General features: G+C 40.9%; 1 protein-coding gene across 1 annotated transcript in view; it reads right to left on the reverse strand.

Annotated features, from left to right (window-relative positions):
• Nucleotides 1-3,576: 3,576 nt before the first annotated feature.
• The window catches only part of RAP2A (RAP2A, member of RAS oncogene family), a 38,291-nt gene continuing 26,696 nt past the window's right edge, over nucleotides 3,577-15,171 (reverse strand). The window contains exon 2 of the mRNA XM_088458835.1: nucleotides 3,577-5,994. Coding sequence (XP_088314961.1) covers nucleotides 5,757-5,994 — 238 coding nt within the window. The 3' untranslated portion in view covers nucleotides 3,577-5,756. The remainder of the gene's footprint in view (nucleotides 5,995-15,171) is intronic.

Genomic DNA, 15,171 nt, shown 5'->3' on the forward strand with positions numbered 1-15,171 from the left:
CATACACACAATCGTGCCTTAACAAAAAAACACATCCAGGCACTTTGCCAGCACAAAACTTCCACCATTCTTCAGCCAGAGGTGAGTACAGCAGAATGGCAACAAAACCGTCATGATATCAGGTAGCTGAGGAGAGTGTGGAAAAACTGTGCACTGCAAAGCAGCCATTTACAAACATGGAAAACAGAAGGAACAGAGCTAGAAAGATCCAGTTTTCATGCAATGCTCCTATAATGTGCTGGGAGCAGGTAGAACACATTATTACAGTATGGTGGCCAGACCAGGCCTTTATTTAAAATGTGAGACATGTGTTGCAGCATCTACACACATTTTACAGAGGAATCCTTCTAGAAAACTTTAGTAAGAGGGGTATACATTACATTAAACATTAGAGGGATGAGAGAGACCGGGATCTGTTAGAGCCCCCCCCTTTTGGTTTAACATATTTTTTGTATATTCCTTTTTGACTTAAAATAATATATTAAACTGGGTTGTTAGCAATTAAATAAATTGGTTTCATATCTTTTAGTTGTAAAATAATCTTATTGTAAACTTACTGTTTTTAATTATAATATATGGTAACTGCTACCCTTTAGGTACTGTACTGCTTAATATAAATAAAGCAAACATTGTAAAGGGAGGACATAACATACAGAGGAGGCACAATAAAAAGCTGCATGGATTGCATAATACATAGATCGAAAAAATACGGACAGTAAAATGAATAGGAGTTGGACTAAATGTGATAAATGGCATAGATATGAAGTTGTGGACAGTCACCAAGAATGGGGTAACATGCCGTGTGCAGTGAATAAAGTACAACTGCTCACCCGTTGGACTGAATGTGTGATAATTCTAACCAAGAACAGCCAGTGTCACCACATACAGCCTGTACATGCTACACCTATGTATTTTTAGCTTCTATTATAGCTCACAATAATGTGAAGGAGCAATCCCAGGTAATATTTACACATTTCTAGGCTGCATTTACACTGTTTAATATCTTATTGGCTGTACATTCATGGTGACCAAATGATATATTACACTATACTGGTGTGTAAACAGCAGGGGACAAGGCTAGGACCTGGATTGTCATCCATTCAAGACTTTAAAGCTGGGTACACACTATGCCAGAGTTTCCCAAAATCTGCCATTACAGTCCAGGTTTTAAGGCTATCCATGCTTGAGCACAGGTGACTTAATTAGTACCTCAGTCAATTTGATTTGATCATCGGGGCTTAACCATGCATCTACTTAAATACTGGACTGTAATGGTGTAGTTTGGAAGCCTCTGCACTATACAAAATGTGATCCAGGGACGATGCGATGTAACGATACAATGCATGCACCGTACATACTGCATGATCTGGCGTACGATAGCACGATGCTTTCCAAAACACATCTGGGCAAGGGACGCCCACTGCTGCATTCTCATGTCCGTAAGACGATGTGCAACAGTGTAAACATCGGTAACATCGTCACACAGCAGGCAGCCATGCTTCATCTGCGGCAAGGCTGACCAGCTGCTCTCCTGACACGCAGTGAGCTCTCTTGCTGCTAAAGAGATCGCAATTACTAATTTATACACACCCATGAAACGGCGTATAAAAAGATCAGCTAGATATAGCTGCGTTTTTCTAACCACCTCCCCCGTTACCACCCCCAAATGCTGACTGTAACTCACTTTGAAAGAGGGTAGTCTGTGTGTCTGTAATCGCTATGCAACTGCTGCGAGTGCGCAGTACAAAGTCGCACATGCGCATTAACAAAGTCTCAATCTGCAAAAAAATTGCCATTGCATCAGTCTCTGAATCAGGCCCACTAAGATATCGGTCTGATACGCGTCGCACAACTACATGTAAGCGTGAATAACTTCATATTTAGACAAACATGGTAATTAAACTTCTAAAGTTATACTGAAGGCTTGGGTACAGGATGCAGATACTCGGGATCCCTGCGGTCAGATTCCCGACACCTGTATCCTAACAGGGTTAGGATACCAACACTCGTCGGTAAGTATCCTAACCCTACCCCTAACCCTCCCTCCCGGAAGCCTAAACCTAACCTCCCCTTAGTGCCTAACCCAGTGATTCCCAACCTCGGTCCTCAAGGCACACTACCAGTCCTGGTTTTAGTGATATCCATGCTTAAGCACAGATGGTTACATCAAAATATCTAAGGTACTAATTAAGTCACCTGTGCTCAACTAAGGCTATCCTTAAAACCTGGACTGTTAGTGTGCCTTGAGGACCGTGGTTGGGAACCCCTGGCCTAACCCTTATATATAAGAAATTAGTGTTTTTTATTAAACGCTTAATACCCTTTTTGACAATGTGGAAGACATTAATATGACCCCTAATTAGAAACTGAAACAAAGACAGATTAAATATTTGTGACATGTGAATAATCAAACATTCATATAACAATTCACCAATGGGAAGGAGATGTGTAAGATATAAAACACACACAAAATGGATTAAGGGAAATGGTATAAGTGATTCCAGAGAGGCAGTAAGTTTACACTATTAGTCCATTTGTTCTACTCTGCTATGTTTGAACCTTGTCTTGTATACAGTACCCTGACCACCAAGATCCAACGACTGCTTTGTACAAGGTAAGTGACCGAATTGGCTGCAGATCCTGCCTTTTCTGCTGCTACACCCATACAGACAGTACCCCTCCCCCCCGCACTGCAAAATGCAGGGAATTGTTGACTTTGGGGGAGGTCCCAGCTATATAACAAGAGACCTGGCTAAATTACATCAATTTCAGTTTGAGAAATTACAGCAAAAATAGGATGAGGAGCAGACGTTCTAAGACATTTCCGGGCTGATTTGGAGCTGCACAGAAATAAATATGAAACATTGCCTGTATGTATCATTGCACACATCTATGTGGTCGCACCACCTCTACCCATCTGCATGTAAAAGTATGATTCATCACTATCATCGCGCATTAGCACCAACCCTGTACCTGGTGCAAGATATCTGTCCAAAATCAGATGGTCTCTCGTTACACTCAACTCAAAATAGCACACAATTCCACCCCCACCTCCACGCATGCCCGCAGAACAATTAGCCTATGTGCAAATGCTCCGTTGCTACCCAGTTACACCCATTCAGCCACAAGTGGAGATGCACACGATGCTGAATCTCCCATAGTTTGGTGTGGCCACGGAGCATGTGCAGTACTAAAACTAGCAAGATACACCAATCCATGGGAGTGCAAATCTGTATTAGCCCCTTAGGGCTCAATGCAATTAGCTGCGAGTCCCCTCGTGGCACGAGTGAGTGTGGTTGTATGCCGCACTTATGGTTTGAAGCCCTATAGGGCTGCACACAAATATGCGCGAGTCCGGGGTGAAAGCGGGCTGCAAGTGGGGAGAGTTGCCGTCCAGTTGCCAGGGTTTCTAATTTATTGCGACGGAAACTCACCCCCGTCACAGGCTAATTGGATTGAGCAGTATGAAATGTTTAAGAAGTACCATCACAATGTTTCATGCTTTTTACTTCTATTACAATATAGCAAGTAAAACTTTAAATAAATAAATAAATATTTAGATGGAAACAAACAAAATTTAAGTTAAATATAGTTTATTTGTTGCCGGCTGTTGAAAAATGTGTGCTGCAAAAACCAGAACACCTGTTCCTCTAATGATATTCTGGACATCTACATCATTGCCATGTAATTACATGCAGAGACAGTTCCCAAATAAAGAATCATTATAGGCAAATGCAAGATATTTAAAATTGTATGTCCATCTTGAAAACTGTTTTTTTTCCCCCATTCACAGAATAAAAAAAAAAAATTTAAAAAAATGAGATATCCTTTAAAAAAAATAAAATAAAACATTAATGTATTATTAGTAAGCTCTTGTTTTCCTTCAAGACTTGCAAAACACTGCAAGGGGAAGAGAGCACAAACTTACCAGTGCTAGAACATGACTGAAATATTTATGGAGGTGTCAATCACATGTGCAAAATACAATATTTGACTGTAATGTCTTGGAACAAAATACAAGAGATGTAGCTAGATAACAGTACATTCTGTTCATATTTACTTCACTGAACAAAAATAAATTGGTAAATGATGCAATAAAGTTGTTATTTTGGTGCTGTTGAGGAAGAACAGCAATAAGCGATATAGGAGGTAAACAAATCGTGTACATAAAATGATAAAAGCAAAATTTCAAAATGTTCTACATTTGTTAGACCCCGCTGTCCTTACCCAAGCAGGGCAGAATATAACCCAATGCATTTTCTGTGTAATAGGCACAACACATTTCTATTCTGAGCCACAAAAAAAAGAAGCACTTGTTGGGGGTAATGTTGTGTACACATTTTACGCTGTGGAGCAAACACAAGGAATCTCAGCTCAAATACAATAATTGTAAACCAACATACACGTATACTGTACATTCACACTGCTTCTCATTCCCTCCCCCAAAAATGAAATCTATTCTACCCAATATTAGAAGATGTTAGATTGTAGCAATGTATGGGTGTTATTTCATGACAGTCATATCGATATTCTGCTCCCAAGTGGTAAATCCATTGAAATTTTGTTTCAGACAAGATTAAGCAGATCATTTGCTTTTGTGCGCAATTGCCCATGCAAATAATAAATACTCAAGTCAGTCTAAATGATAGGTCAGCACCGTGTCACAGCAACATTCACTTCACAATAGCCTGTCAGCATCTAATAAAACAAAATCCCCATATTCAACTTTTCAGTCAAATTGTTTTTCTAAATAAAAACAAGCCACCAAAAGTAGATGTTATAATAGCTTCAGGAGTACTGGGGTCCATGATCATTGGAAGCATACAGAAAATAAAAGATTGCTCCCTCGTCTGGTTACAACATGGCTTCATTTTCCCAAGCAATACTATCCATGCGTGCATTAACATTCCTAGGTCTTCATCTTGTATATCCAGTTACTTAATTATCCTTTGCGTATTTCTTGTCGGATGGGGTATTTCTGAATATTTATCATTTTGCAGTAAAACGCAGACAGGAAGTGGCTCAGCTTTGTGTACACTCATGTCCAGCTCAGGAAGCAGGCTACACCCGCTTGTCTTACCTCCACTGTGTCAGCTTTGTGTACACTCATGTCCAGCTCAGGAAGCAGGCTACACCCGCTTGTCTTACCTCCACTGTGTCAGCTTTGTGTACACTCATGTCCAGCTCAGGAAGCAGGCTACACCCGCTTGTCTTACCTCCACTGTGTCAGCTTTGTGTACACTCATGTCCAGCTCAGGAAGCAGGCTACACCCGCTTGTCTTACCTCCACTGTGTCAGCTTTGTGTACACTCATGTCCAGCTCAGGAAGCAGGCTACACCCGCTTGTCTTACCTCCACTGTGTCAGCTTTGTGTACACTCATGTCCAGCTCAGGAAGCAGGCTACACCCGCTTGTCTTACCTCCACTGTGTCAGCTTTCTCCGTTGTGTACTTTTTGCAAAAATCACACCTGTCTATTCATTGTCTTGAATATATTAATGTGGCAGAAAATTACTGCTGTGACAGTCCTATCTGCCAAATTTACAACTTAGATTAAATTTACCAACTGTGATTCAACAAATGAAAATAACCGGGGATACTGAAATGATATTCAGATTTCAGATTCTCTGCACAGTTCTCCCTCAATGCGTTTCTTTGGGTAAACCACATGAAAAAAAAAAAAAAGGAAAATCAAGATTTTTTTTTCTTAACCCTTGCTGCTAAAATAATCATGTCTACCTACGTTACATAAAACCGCTATTGTATATTGCACGCAGAACAGCAAGGGTCATCTTTATCAGGCTGGGCGGCATAGTTCATTTGCCTTACAATTTCTGCAAACAGCTCATCCACCATGGTTTTACTCTTAGCTGATGTCTCCATGAAAGGGCACCCCCAGTCTTCTGCCAGAGCACGCCCCTCGCTGGACGATACCTCGCGTTCACTTTCTAGGTCAACTTTGTTGCCAACCAAGATTACTGGCACCTTTTCATATCTGTGAAGAAAATAAATGTAATTTTATTAAGTTCAATAAAACATTAATGTTCCCTATTAAATTATTTTTAGAATATTTAGGGAAAATAAATTAGACTATAAATCTATGGCATGTGCCTTTCTACTCTTCCACTGGTAATCAAACAAATAAAACGGTGCCACCACCTAAACTTTATAGCTCCCCTTCCCTCAACTAGGTTCAGTAGTTGCGCACACCAGCTGGTATTGCAATTAACAGGCTTATGAGCATGGGGTAGTTAGCCGAGCGGACTGCATGGCCGTTAAGGTACAGCGATCAGCAATAACATTAAAACCACTGACAGGTGAAGTGAATATCCTTGATAATCTTGACACAATGTCATCTGTCGGGGGCGGGTTATATTAGGCAGCAGGAAAACTGGGCAAAAAGTGTAAGGATCTGAGTGACTCTACAAGGGTGAAATTGTAATGGCTAGATGGCTGGGTCTGAGCATCTCCAAAATGGCAGGTCATCACAGCAGCACGGCTTGCTGCATGGCTGCAGACTGGTCAAAGTGCCCATGCTGACCACTGTCCACAACAAAAAGTGCCTACAATGGACATGTGAGCATCAAAACTGGCCCATGGATCACTTGAAGAAGGTGGCCTGGTTGATGTATCTAAAAAGGTTTTCTTTGACATAATGGACGGCTGAGTGCATGCAAGTCATTTACCTGGGAAAGAGATCCCACCAGGATGCACTGGGGGAAGAAGGCATGCCAGTGTGATGCCCTGGGCAATGTTCTGCTGGGAAACCTTGGGTCTTGGCATTCATGGGGATGTTACTTTGACATGTACCACCTATATAACTGTTGTTGCACACCAAGGGCAATGGTATTCCCTGTAGCACCTACCTAACTGTTGTTGCAGACCAAGTACACCCTTTCAGGGTAATGGTATTCCCTGATGGCAAAGTAATCTTTCACCAAGATAATGCACCCTGGCACACTGCAAATATTGTTCTGTAATGGTTTGAGTAACACAACAAAGAGTTCAAAGTGTGGACTTGGCTTCCAAATTCCACAAATATCAATCTGATCGAGCACCTGTGGGATGTGCATCCAAAAACAAATCCGAGCCATGGAGGCCCCACCTTGCAACTTACAGGACTTAAAGGATCTGTTGCAAATGTCTCGGGGCCAGATACAACAAGACCCCTCCAAAGGTCTTGAGGAGCCCATGCTTCAATGGGTCAGAGCGACACAAGGAGAACCTACACAATTTTAGGCAGGTGGTTTTAATGTTATGGCTGATCAGTGTAGGTCTCGTCAAAGACACTGACAGCAATTCAATGTACAAACACTATGTTTATATAGCATGTCCTTTTAACATATTTCAGTTAAGAGAAAGCTTAAATTAAAGATATATATCGGCCACAAATGAAAATACAAGGCTATACAAACTGATATAGCATGCTATGACATCTAATCTGTATATTCTCCAGTAATATAGCTGATAGACCAATACTCCCCCTAGTTTCCTAAACAAAGGATATCCTAAATCTCTTCAGGTCTGACAAGATCCAAAATAATGGGCGAGATTCTAAGTTGGAAATAAGGAAGAAACAGCAAGTAACTGCATCTTAAAAAAAAATGTTGCACTGCTGGTGGTGCAGATATGAAATGTGCAGAGAGATTTAGATGTGAGAGAGATGTTTCCAAACTGACATTTAAAGTGCAGTGTAAAAATAAAGCTGTCCTGTATTTGTGGGCTACATGCAACAGCAACCTGTATTTACTCTGCAAAAATAATAAATGTATTTGCACCCATTGCACATACTTCCCTACTCTCTCGGAAGTTGTGGGAAGGCTCCCGAACTTTCGGGTATCCTCCCACACCCCGGGAAGAATATCTGGATCTACTGCATCTCACCTACTTCCTAGTGAAGTCGGCAGGATGGGGAGTTAATTGCTGGGAATCACTGCTCCGTATGTAGGGGCGGAGCTAATTGATGCAAAAACACAACACTAACCCCCTTCTCGCGGCCCTGCAGTTTACCGTGGTGGGGCCTAATGACATAGGAGCCCAGCCCCGCTCCCCGAAGGATCCAGCTGAGAAGCCCAGAGATATAAAAAGTCAGCGAGTATGCCCTTGCATTGCAACATGGTTTGTCCAGGTGCAGTTACTTGCTCTTTCCCAACTCAGAATGAGGCCCAAAATCCAATGTTTTATATGGGATGTAGTCAATTCCGACACTGAAAGTTCGAAACGGGATTTAAGATAGGCATCGAAATACAGATGCCTATCTTAATCCCAACGCCAGAATCCAGAAGGACGCCAGCCAGAACGAGGTAAGTCCGGGGCGCCCTCAGTGTTAGCCGTGAGGTGGGGTTGTTTGGGGAGGGTTAGTTTTAGAAAGCATAGAGGGGTTAGCGTTCGGTTTCTTGAGGGGGGGAGGTTAGGGTTAGGCACCCCTAGGGGGGGGGGAAGGTTAAGGACCACTGGGGGGGGGGGAAGAGGGGGGGGTTAGGTTTAGGCACTAACTGGGAGGGTTAGGCTACAAGAAGGGGGGAGGGTAAGTAAACCCTTCCCGGAGCCTTACCAGACTTTGAACCCATACACAGAGGACAGCCTTCATTGTGGCAGCTATGTGAGCTTAGGGCCTGATTCAGCAGCGGCAGAGTAGCTATCGCAGCTGCAAACAAGCTCTTAAGACTCACTACTTCATTAAAGCCTTCCAGCTCTAATCCTAACTTGCTGCTACATCTTCCTTTCTCCCCGCCTACCCCATCTGTGTCACTCCTGTTTGTCTGCCCCTCCCTTAAAGAATGTAAGCACTTTCGAGCAGGGCCCTTTACCCTCTTTTGCTTCTCCCTACTGTAATTTAATTTATCGCTTACTCCCCACTAGGGCAACTAACACTTGGCTGCTTATGTGGGTGTAAAGGTCGCTAATATAACAATGTTTATTATCCATGTCCTGCTTTGTATTGTATTGTATTGTGAGTCGCTAGTTACTTATTTGTTTATGTACTTTGTAAAGCGCTGCAGAACACTTGTGGCGCCATATACATAAATGAGTATAATAATCATCTGCGAGACCACCGGCCAGCTAAGTGACCTCTGAAGTTACACAAGCCAGCAGCCGCAGATTCTGATAAGAAGCCAGGAAATCTCTGTCAGCCAGTGTAGATCCTGCCTTGTCACCTACTCATGTAGTCCTGATGCGTTAATATGATCTAAATCTAAGCATCAGGCATTCTCATATCCACATTATATCAGAAAAAAAGAACATATATATATTGCTTCACACATCTAACCAGCAGACTGGTATAACAACAAATGCACAATAGGCAAATATTAAATAATTAGGGTCTACAAAGGTTGGATTTTTTCAAAATCTAAATGATTTAAAGTAGATTAAAAACACCTTAGCATACAAAACACATAAGCTCTGATTGTAAAGCATGGCTTCTTGTTCCAGAAGTTTGCTAGATCAGCTGCATATTATTTCAACTTGGCATTTAAAAATAAAAAAAACACCCAAACTGCTCTATAGTACAAATGAGCTCTTACCCATGCAAACCATGTTAGACATGACCAGAATAATTATCAGGTCTAGCTCCTGTCTAATCCAAAAGGTCACCTTTTACAAATGTCGATAAGCAAGTTTAAGATATAATCATCAAAACAATTTTTATTTTTATTTTATATACTCACAAATGCAAACACACATGTACAAGTATATCTATACAAACATAAGGATATATGGCATGAATACGCATACACATATACAGAACTGCAAACTGTACAAATACAATTCAAGAGCAACATCATACAAAAACATCTTCGTAAGATATAACTAATCAAAAATAATTATTAAACATAAGCACAGAGATAAAATATATAATTAAATTAGAACCATAACAACAGAAAACAAAAACAAAATATATATGTATAAAATAAAAAACACTTACAACCCCCCTCCCGAACCCTGGTGCAGCTTGACCTTTCCATTAATTGAATACTCCTACATTGGAGAGGTCATTGTTTCTCAAGAGAAAAGGAAGCATATTCCCTAACTCGTAAATATGGAATCTGAAAACATAAATATATAATATCATCCAAATTACGAATAATCGCATTATATGTGTTCTAGCATCAGAATCCAGGAAGTCGATATATATACCCCATTTAGCATAAAAGCAAACCACCCCCTTCTCAACATCAGATATAGTTGCCAGTCTATCAAAATAAAGTATTTGTAGTAAAATAGTTTTAACTGCTTGAAGAGATGGTGCTGTGGAAACTGTCCAATTGCGGAGGATAGCTTTCTTTGCCACAGTTACCACCACCGTAAGAAAGGGCAACAATTCCATCTTACAACCCTGCAGGTCCCAATTCATAAAATTAGCGCATAACATAGCCAATGGGTCCTTCATAAGATGTAAGGCGCATATCTCATTTAGAAATACCATAATCTTACCCCAAAATCTCCCCACATATTATGGAAAAAAGTAGCTTATGAGAATTTACATTTCAGGCAGCAGCCTGACTCCTCCTCAACATGTTTCCTCTGACTCTGGGACATATATGCCCTATGAATGGTCCTAATATGCACTTCCTGCCAAATAGCTGAATGGAGAATTCTCAAAGTCTTCTTTAATACAGCATTTTTCAACCACTGTCCGTGGCACACTAGTGTGCCGCGAGTGGTTCTCAAGTGTGCCGCGGCGGTCAGTTCAGCGCACTTGTACTGTATTGCGTTTTATTCCTGTGGAGGCCAATGTATTGTGTTTTATTCCTGTGGAGGCCAATGTAGTGTGTTTTATTCCTGTGGAGGCTAATGTATTGTGTTTTATTCCTGCGGAGGCCAATGTAGTGTGTTTTATTCCTGTGGAGGCTAATGTATTGTGTTTTATTCCTGCGGAGGCCAATGTAGTGTGTTTTATTCCTGTGGAGGCCAATGTAGTGTGTTTTATTCCTGTGGAGGCTAATGTATTGTGTTTTATTCCTGCGGAGGCCAATGTAGTGTGTTTTATTCCTGTGGAGGCCAAAGTGTGCATTTTATTTCTGTGGAGGCCAATGTGTGTGTATTTTTTTGTGTGGGAACCAATGTGTATGTTTTTTCATTGGTCACGCAGGCCGTATAGCCGGATGGTGTGCTTTGACATTTTTAAAATCTTGTGTAGCGTGCCTCAAGTTGAAAATCACTGCTTTGATAGAACATTAGGGGAATCTACCTGTGGTATTTGAGGACTAATTTTGGATGCAACTCTCCCATAAAACCTCAGCTGTCGCAGGAAGCATATAAAAAACATAAAAAAAACATAAAAAATCTCTATTAGTAAGAAGAAATTTAGACTTCAAATCCTGAAAAGAATACATTTGGCCCCCTGGATCAAACACATTTGGCCCCCTGGATCAAACACATCGCGAATGGCAGCGATACCCCTCACCCTTCAGACCAGGTATTCAGCGCATTCTAGGCCAGGAAGAAACATAGGATTACCCCAGAACGTATTATATTGAGACACATTGTGGCGCCTGTGAAGCTTCCGGTTTATTTGTAGCCAAACTAGGTAAGTGTTGAAAAATAGTATATTATTTTGCACTAATGGTGGGAGATGTGATCTGGGGGTATGATGTAGAGCAGGTAAAGAGTAGGGAAAAACCATTTCTTCCTCCAGGGATCTATGGGTATGTACCTCACAACCCGTCAACCAATCGAGTATATATATTGAAAAAAATACTGCATTGGTGAATGCAGAGATATGCGGAACAGCTAGTCCACCATCAGATTTCCCCAAATACATCTTAGCTCTAGATATACGTGGTTTCCCACCCCTCCATAAAAACGTAAAAAACAGGCGAGTAAGTTGAGTAATATCAAACGGGTTAATCGTATTGGCAACATTTGTATAGGATAGGCCAGTTTAGGGAATATGACAGATTTCAGCAATGCAACTCTGCCCAGGAGAGATAATGGAAGTGTCGCCAAATGTCCAGTAGTTTAGTTATGTCAGCTATCACTGGGGTGAAATTAACAGTATATAACTTATAGATTCCAGTATATATAGATTCCAAGATACTTAATAACTAAATATATCTTTGTGCTAAATGTAACCAGAATGAGACCGGTATGGAATGAATCATGCACTACATATAAGTTTCTAAGCACATTTAATAAAAATACATATCAAAGTCAATAATCATCTTAAATAAATATTATTAAATGACCGGTCATATTGTAAGCAAAATCTTGTATAAAATACAAAAGTACATTAATTCTAATAAAAAATAATAAAAATACTAAATAATAGAAAAATCTAACTGTCAATAATGTGAATATACGATGTATAAATCACTTAAAGAGGTGGATCTATTAGCACAGTCATATGTAATCCCAATAGAATGGGAATGGAGATAATCAGTGTGTCCACACTTGGAGAGTGATGAAGAAAATTATATCCAATGTGTAATAATGAACAACAAAGTTAGTAGTGTTAAGCTCCGTGGAGCTTCATACCATCAGGTAGATGTGATTGTAGATCTCTCCAAAATATATGGTAGCTGACACGAGTGAAGACGGGTTGGCAGAAAAAGGGGAGGCACGCTAGGAGAGACCCAATGTAAAGGGTGTGTGCGGCAAATACGTGGAGCTCCAGCCGCGTCTCTATCCCGGCCTCTACCCCCAAAGCTGCAAACAATTTCTCTGGTCCTCCTCGTCCAAAGTATTAAGGTCAGTGTGTAGCTGTAAGTGTGCTATACTTTGGACGAGGAGGACCAGGAGCACCTGTGTTATGCAATTAAGCTGATTTGAGCAACTACCATATTTTTTTGCAGTTTGGAGAGGCATGAAGGGAGTCAGCATTAGGAGGATGTGCTGATCCTTATAGTGCCATGTGGAGGTTTTTTGGGGTACCTCCAAGGTAAGTTAGCTCTCAGCTTATATATGTACTGTTATCATGCAGTACACTAATTGTAATTATATGACCAGAGTGGGTGCTACCATTATGTAGCAATAATTATTTTGGGGTGAGCGTTTGGACGTGGGGCCTCCGGGGGGGGGGGGGGGGGCTGGTTCTGACTGGACCTTTCTCATGGCATCACCACTTAATTCACATAGAATACTTTTATCACTTCTCTATTTGTTTGTATATTATTTATGTCATTTTAATTCTCTCTCATTTCGTTAACACTTATTGATTTTTCCTTACACATCTTTTCTTTACACTTAACTATCACCTTTTTCGTGTGATGCCCTGGGGATGGCCCTTGGCTGGAATTTTTTGGGGGTGCCTTGCTTCTCGGACGTGAACCCCTTAATGTTAGGGACGCCAGTATAGAGGAGCCTTGACGATTGGCCTGGCGCTTATTCATATATTTGCAATTGTATGTAACTAATGCCTCTGAATCTCTATTATCATGTAGGATTTAAGTATTGTTTTCGCTGCAGTGTGCTGGGGGGCAAATCTCTTTTTTCTGAGATCTGACACAAACAAGAGCATGTCATCCGCAAAGAGATATATCTTCAACATTACTTTCCCCAATAGAAATCCCTCTAAATCTCTCATGTTGGCGAAGAGCTATCGCAAGAGGCTCCAGGGCTAGTGCACACAACAGGGGTGAGAGAGGACATCCCTGTCGGGTGACTTTCTGAACCTCAAAAGGGGTAGACAAGTAGCCATTAGTGGAAACCTGCGTGAGTGGGTCACGATACAAAGCTTGTAATATTGAGACAAACTCATCAGGAAATCCAAATCTCTTCAACGTTTCAAACATATGGTCCCAAGTGACTAGGACAAAAGCCTTTTCGGCATCCATAGAAAGTATAGCATGAGACAGAGGACCATCTGGGAAACCAAGAGCTTGAACGGCTGCTAGCACTTTCCGAATATTAACTACCGAATGCCGACCCATGATAAATCCAGTCTGGTCACTGGAAACAATAGTAGGCAAAATATATTTCAAACGATCTGACAAGATTTTAGTTAACAATTTGTAGTCAACATCCAGCAGTGATATTGGGCTATATGATCCCGGATCCTCCGGATCTCAATTGGGTTTGGGCAGTACTCTGATAACTGCAGAATTAACATATAAGGGTAATCTGTGTTCTTTCAAAATGAAATTAAAGACCGAACAGAGTGTGTCACTTGCTCTATTAGCTAATAACTTGTAGAATTCCCCGGCAAGACCATCCAGCCGCTGGGCCTTAAGAGGCTTCAATCCCACAATAGTTTTAAGAATTTCTTCCTTAGTAATAGGGGCGAGCAAGGACTTGTTCTCCAGAAATACGAGGAATGGAAATATCTGTCCAAAAAGCAGCTTTTTGGAATTAGTCTATAGGACCTTGTGAGTAAAGAGAAGAATAGAAGTCTCTAAAAGTTTCATTTATAGCTTTCCCTTTATAAATTAGGGTACCATCCGGCTTTTTCAAAGCAGAGACTACAGTGGAAGAACGTGTATTTCTCACTAAATTAGATAAAAGTCGACCAGATTTGTTCCCATGCTTATAAGATTGAAAATTAGCAGAGAAGGTATGTCGAGTAGTCTTCAAACTGAGTCTCTTCCTGCATATAAGCGGTTCTATTACCAGGCGATGGGGAGAATTTAAAGTTTACATAGGCTGTAGTTAATCTCTCCTGGGATTGCAGATATAAATCTGAAACATCTTTTCTAAATTTGGAAACGTTAGAAATAATTTCTCAACACAAAACAGACTTTGCCGTCTGCCAAAACAATAAAGGGTCAGAAATATGTTCCCACATCTACTGATGTTGCAATAGTGCACCATACAAGTGCATAATCAGATAGACATATAGGGGCAATCCCTGTATCTAATACTTTAGAAAATTAAAATTTGGTCGGCAGAATATAGTCGATACGGGACAAGGTACCATGAGCTGCTGAAAGGCACGTGAAGTCCCTATCAATAGGATGATGCATCCTCCAACTATCCACTACTGAGAAATTAAAAATTGTAAACCTAATTTCGGAGGAGTGGGGATTCGTTTAGGGTTATGAGATTTGTCCATAGTAGGTAGTACCGTTAAATTAAAATCCCCACCTACCAATAACCGAGAATCAGTGAGTGGGTACAACTTTGCCAACAATCCCCGGAAGACGACTTTAGAATAAACTGTGGGAGCATAGATATTACAAAGCACCAGTGTCTCAGACAAAACAGATACAGTGCTAACATCATATTGGCCTTC

The sequence above is a fragment of the Taudactylus pleione genome, unplaced genomic scaffold (genome assembly GCF_031769625.1).
Source record: "Taudactylus pleione unplaced genomic scaffold, aTauple2 ptg000041l, whole genome shotgun sequence".
NCBI classification, from domain to species: Eukaryota; Metazoa; Chordata; class Amphibia; order Anura; family Myobatrachidae; genus Taudactylus; species Taudactylus pleione.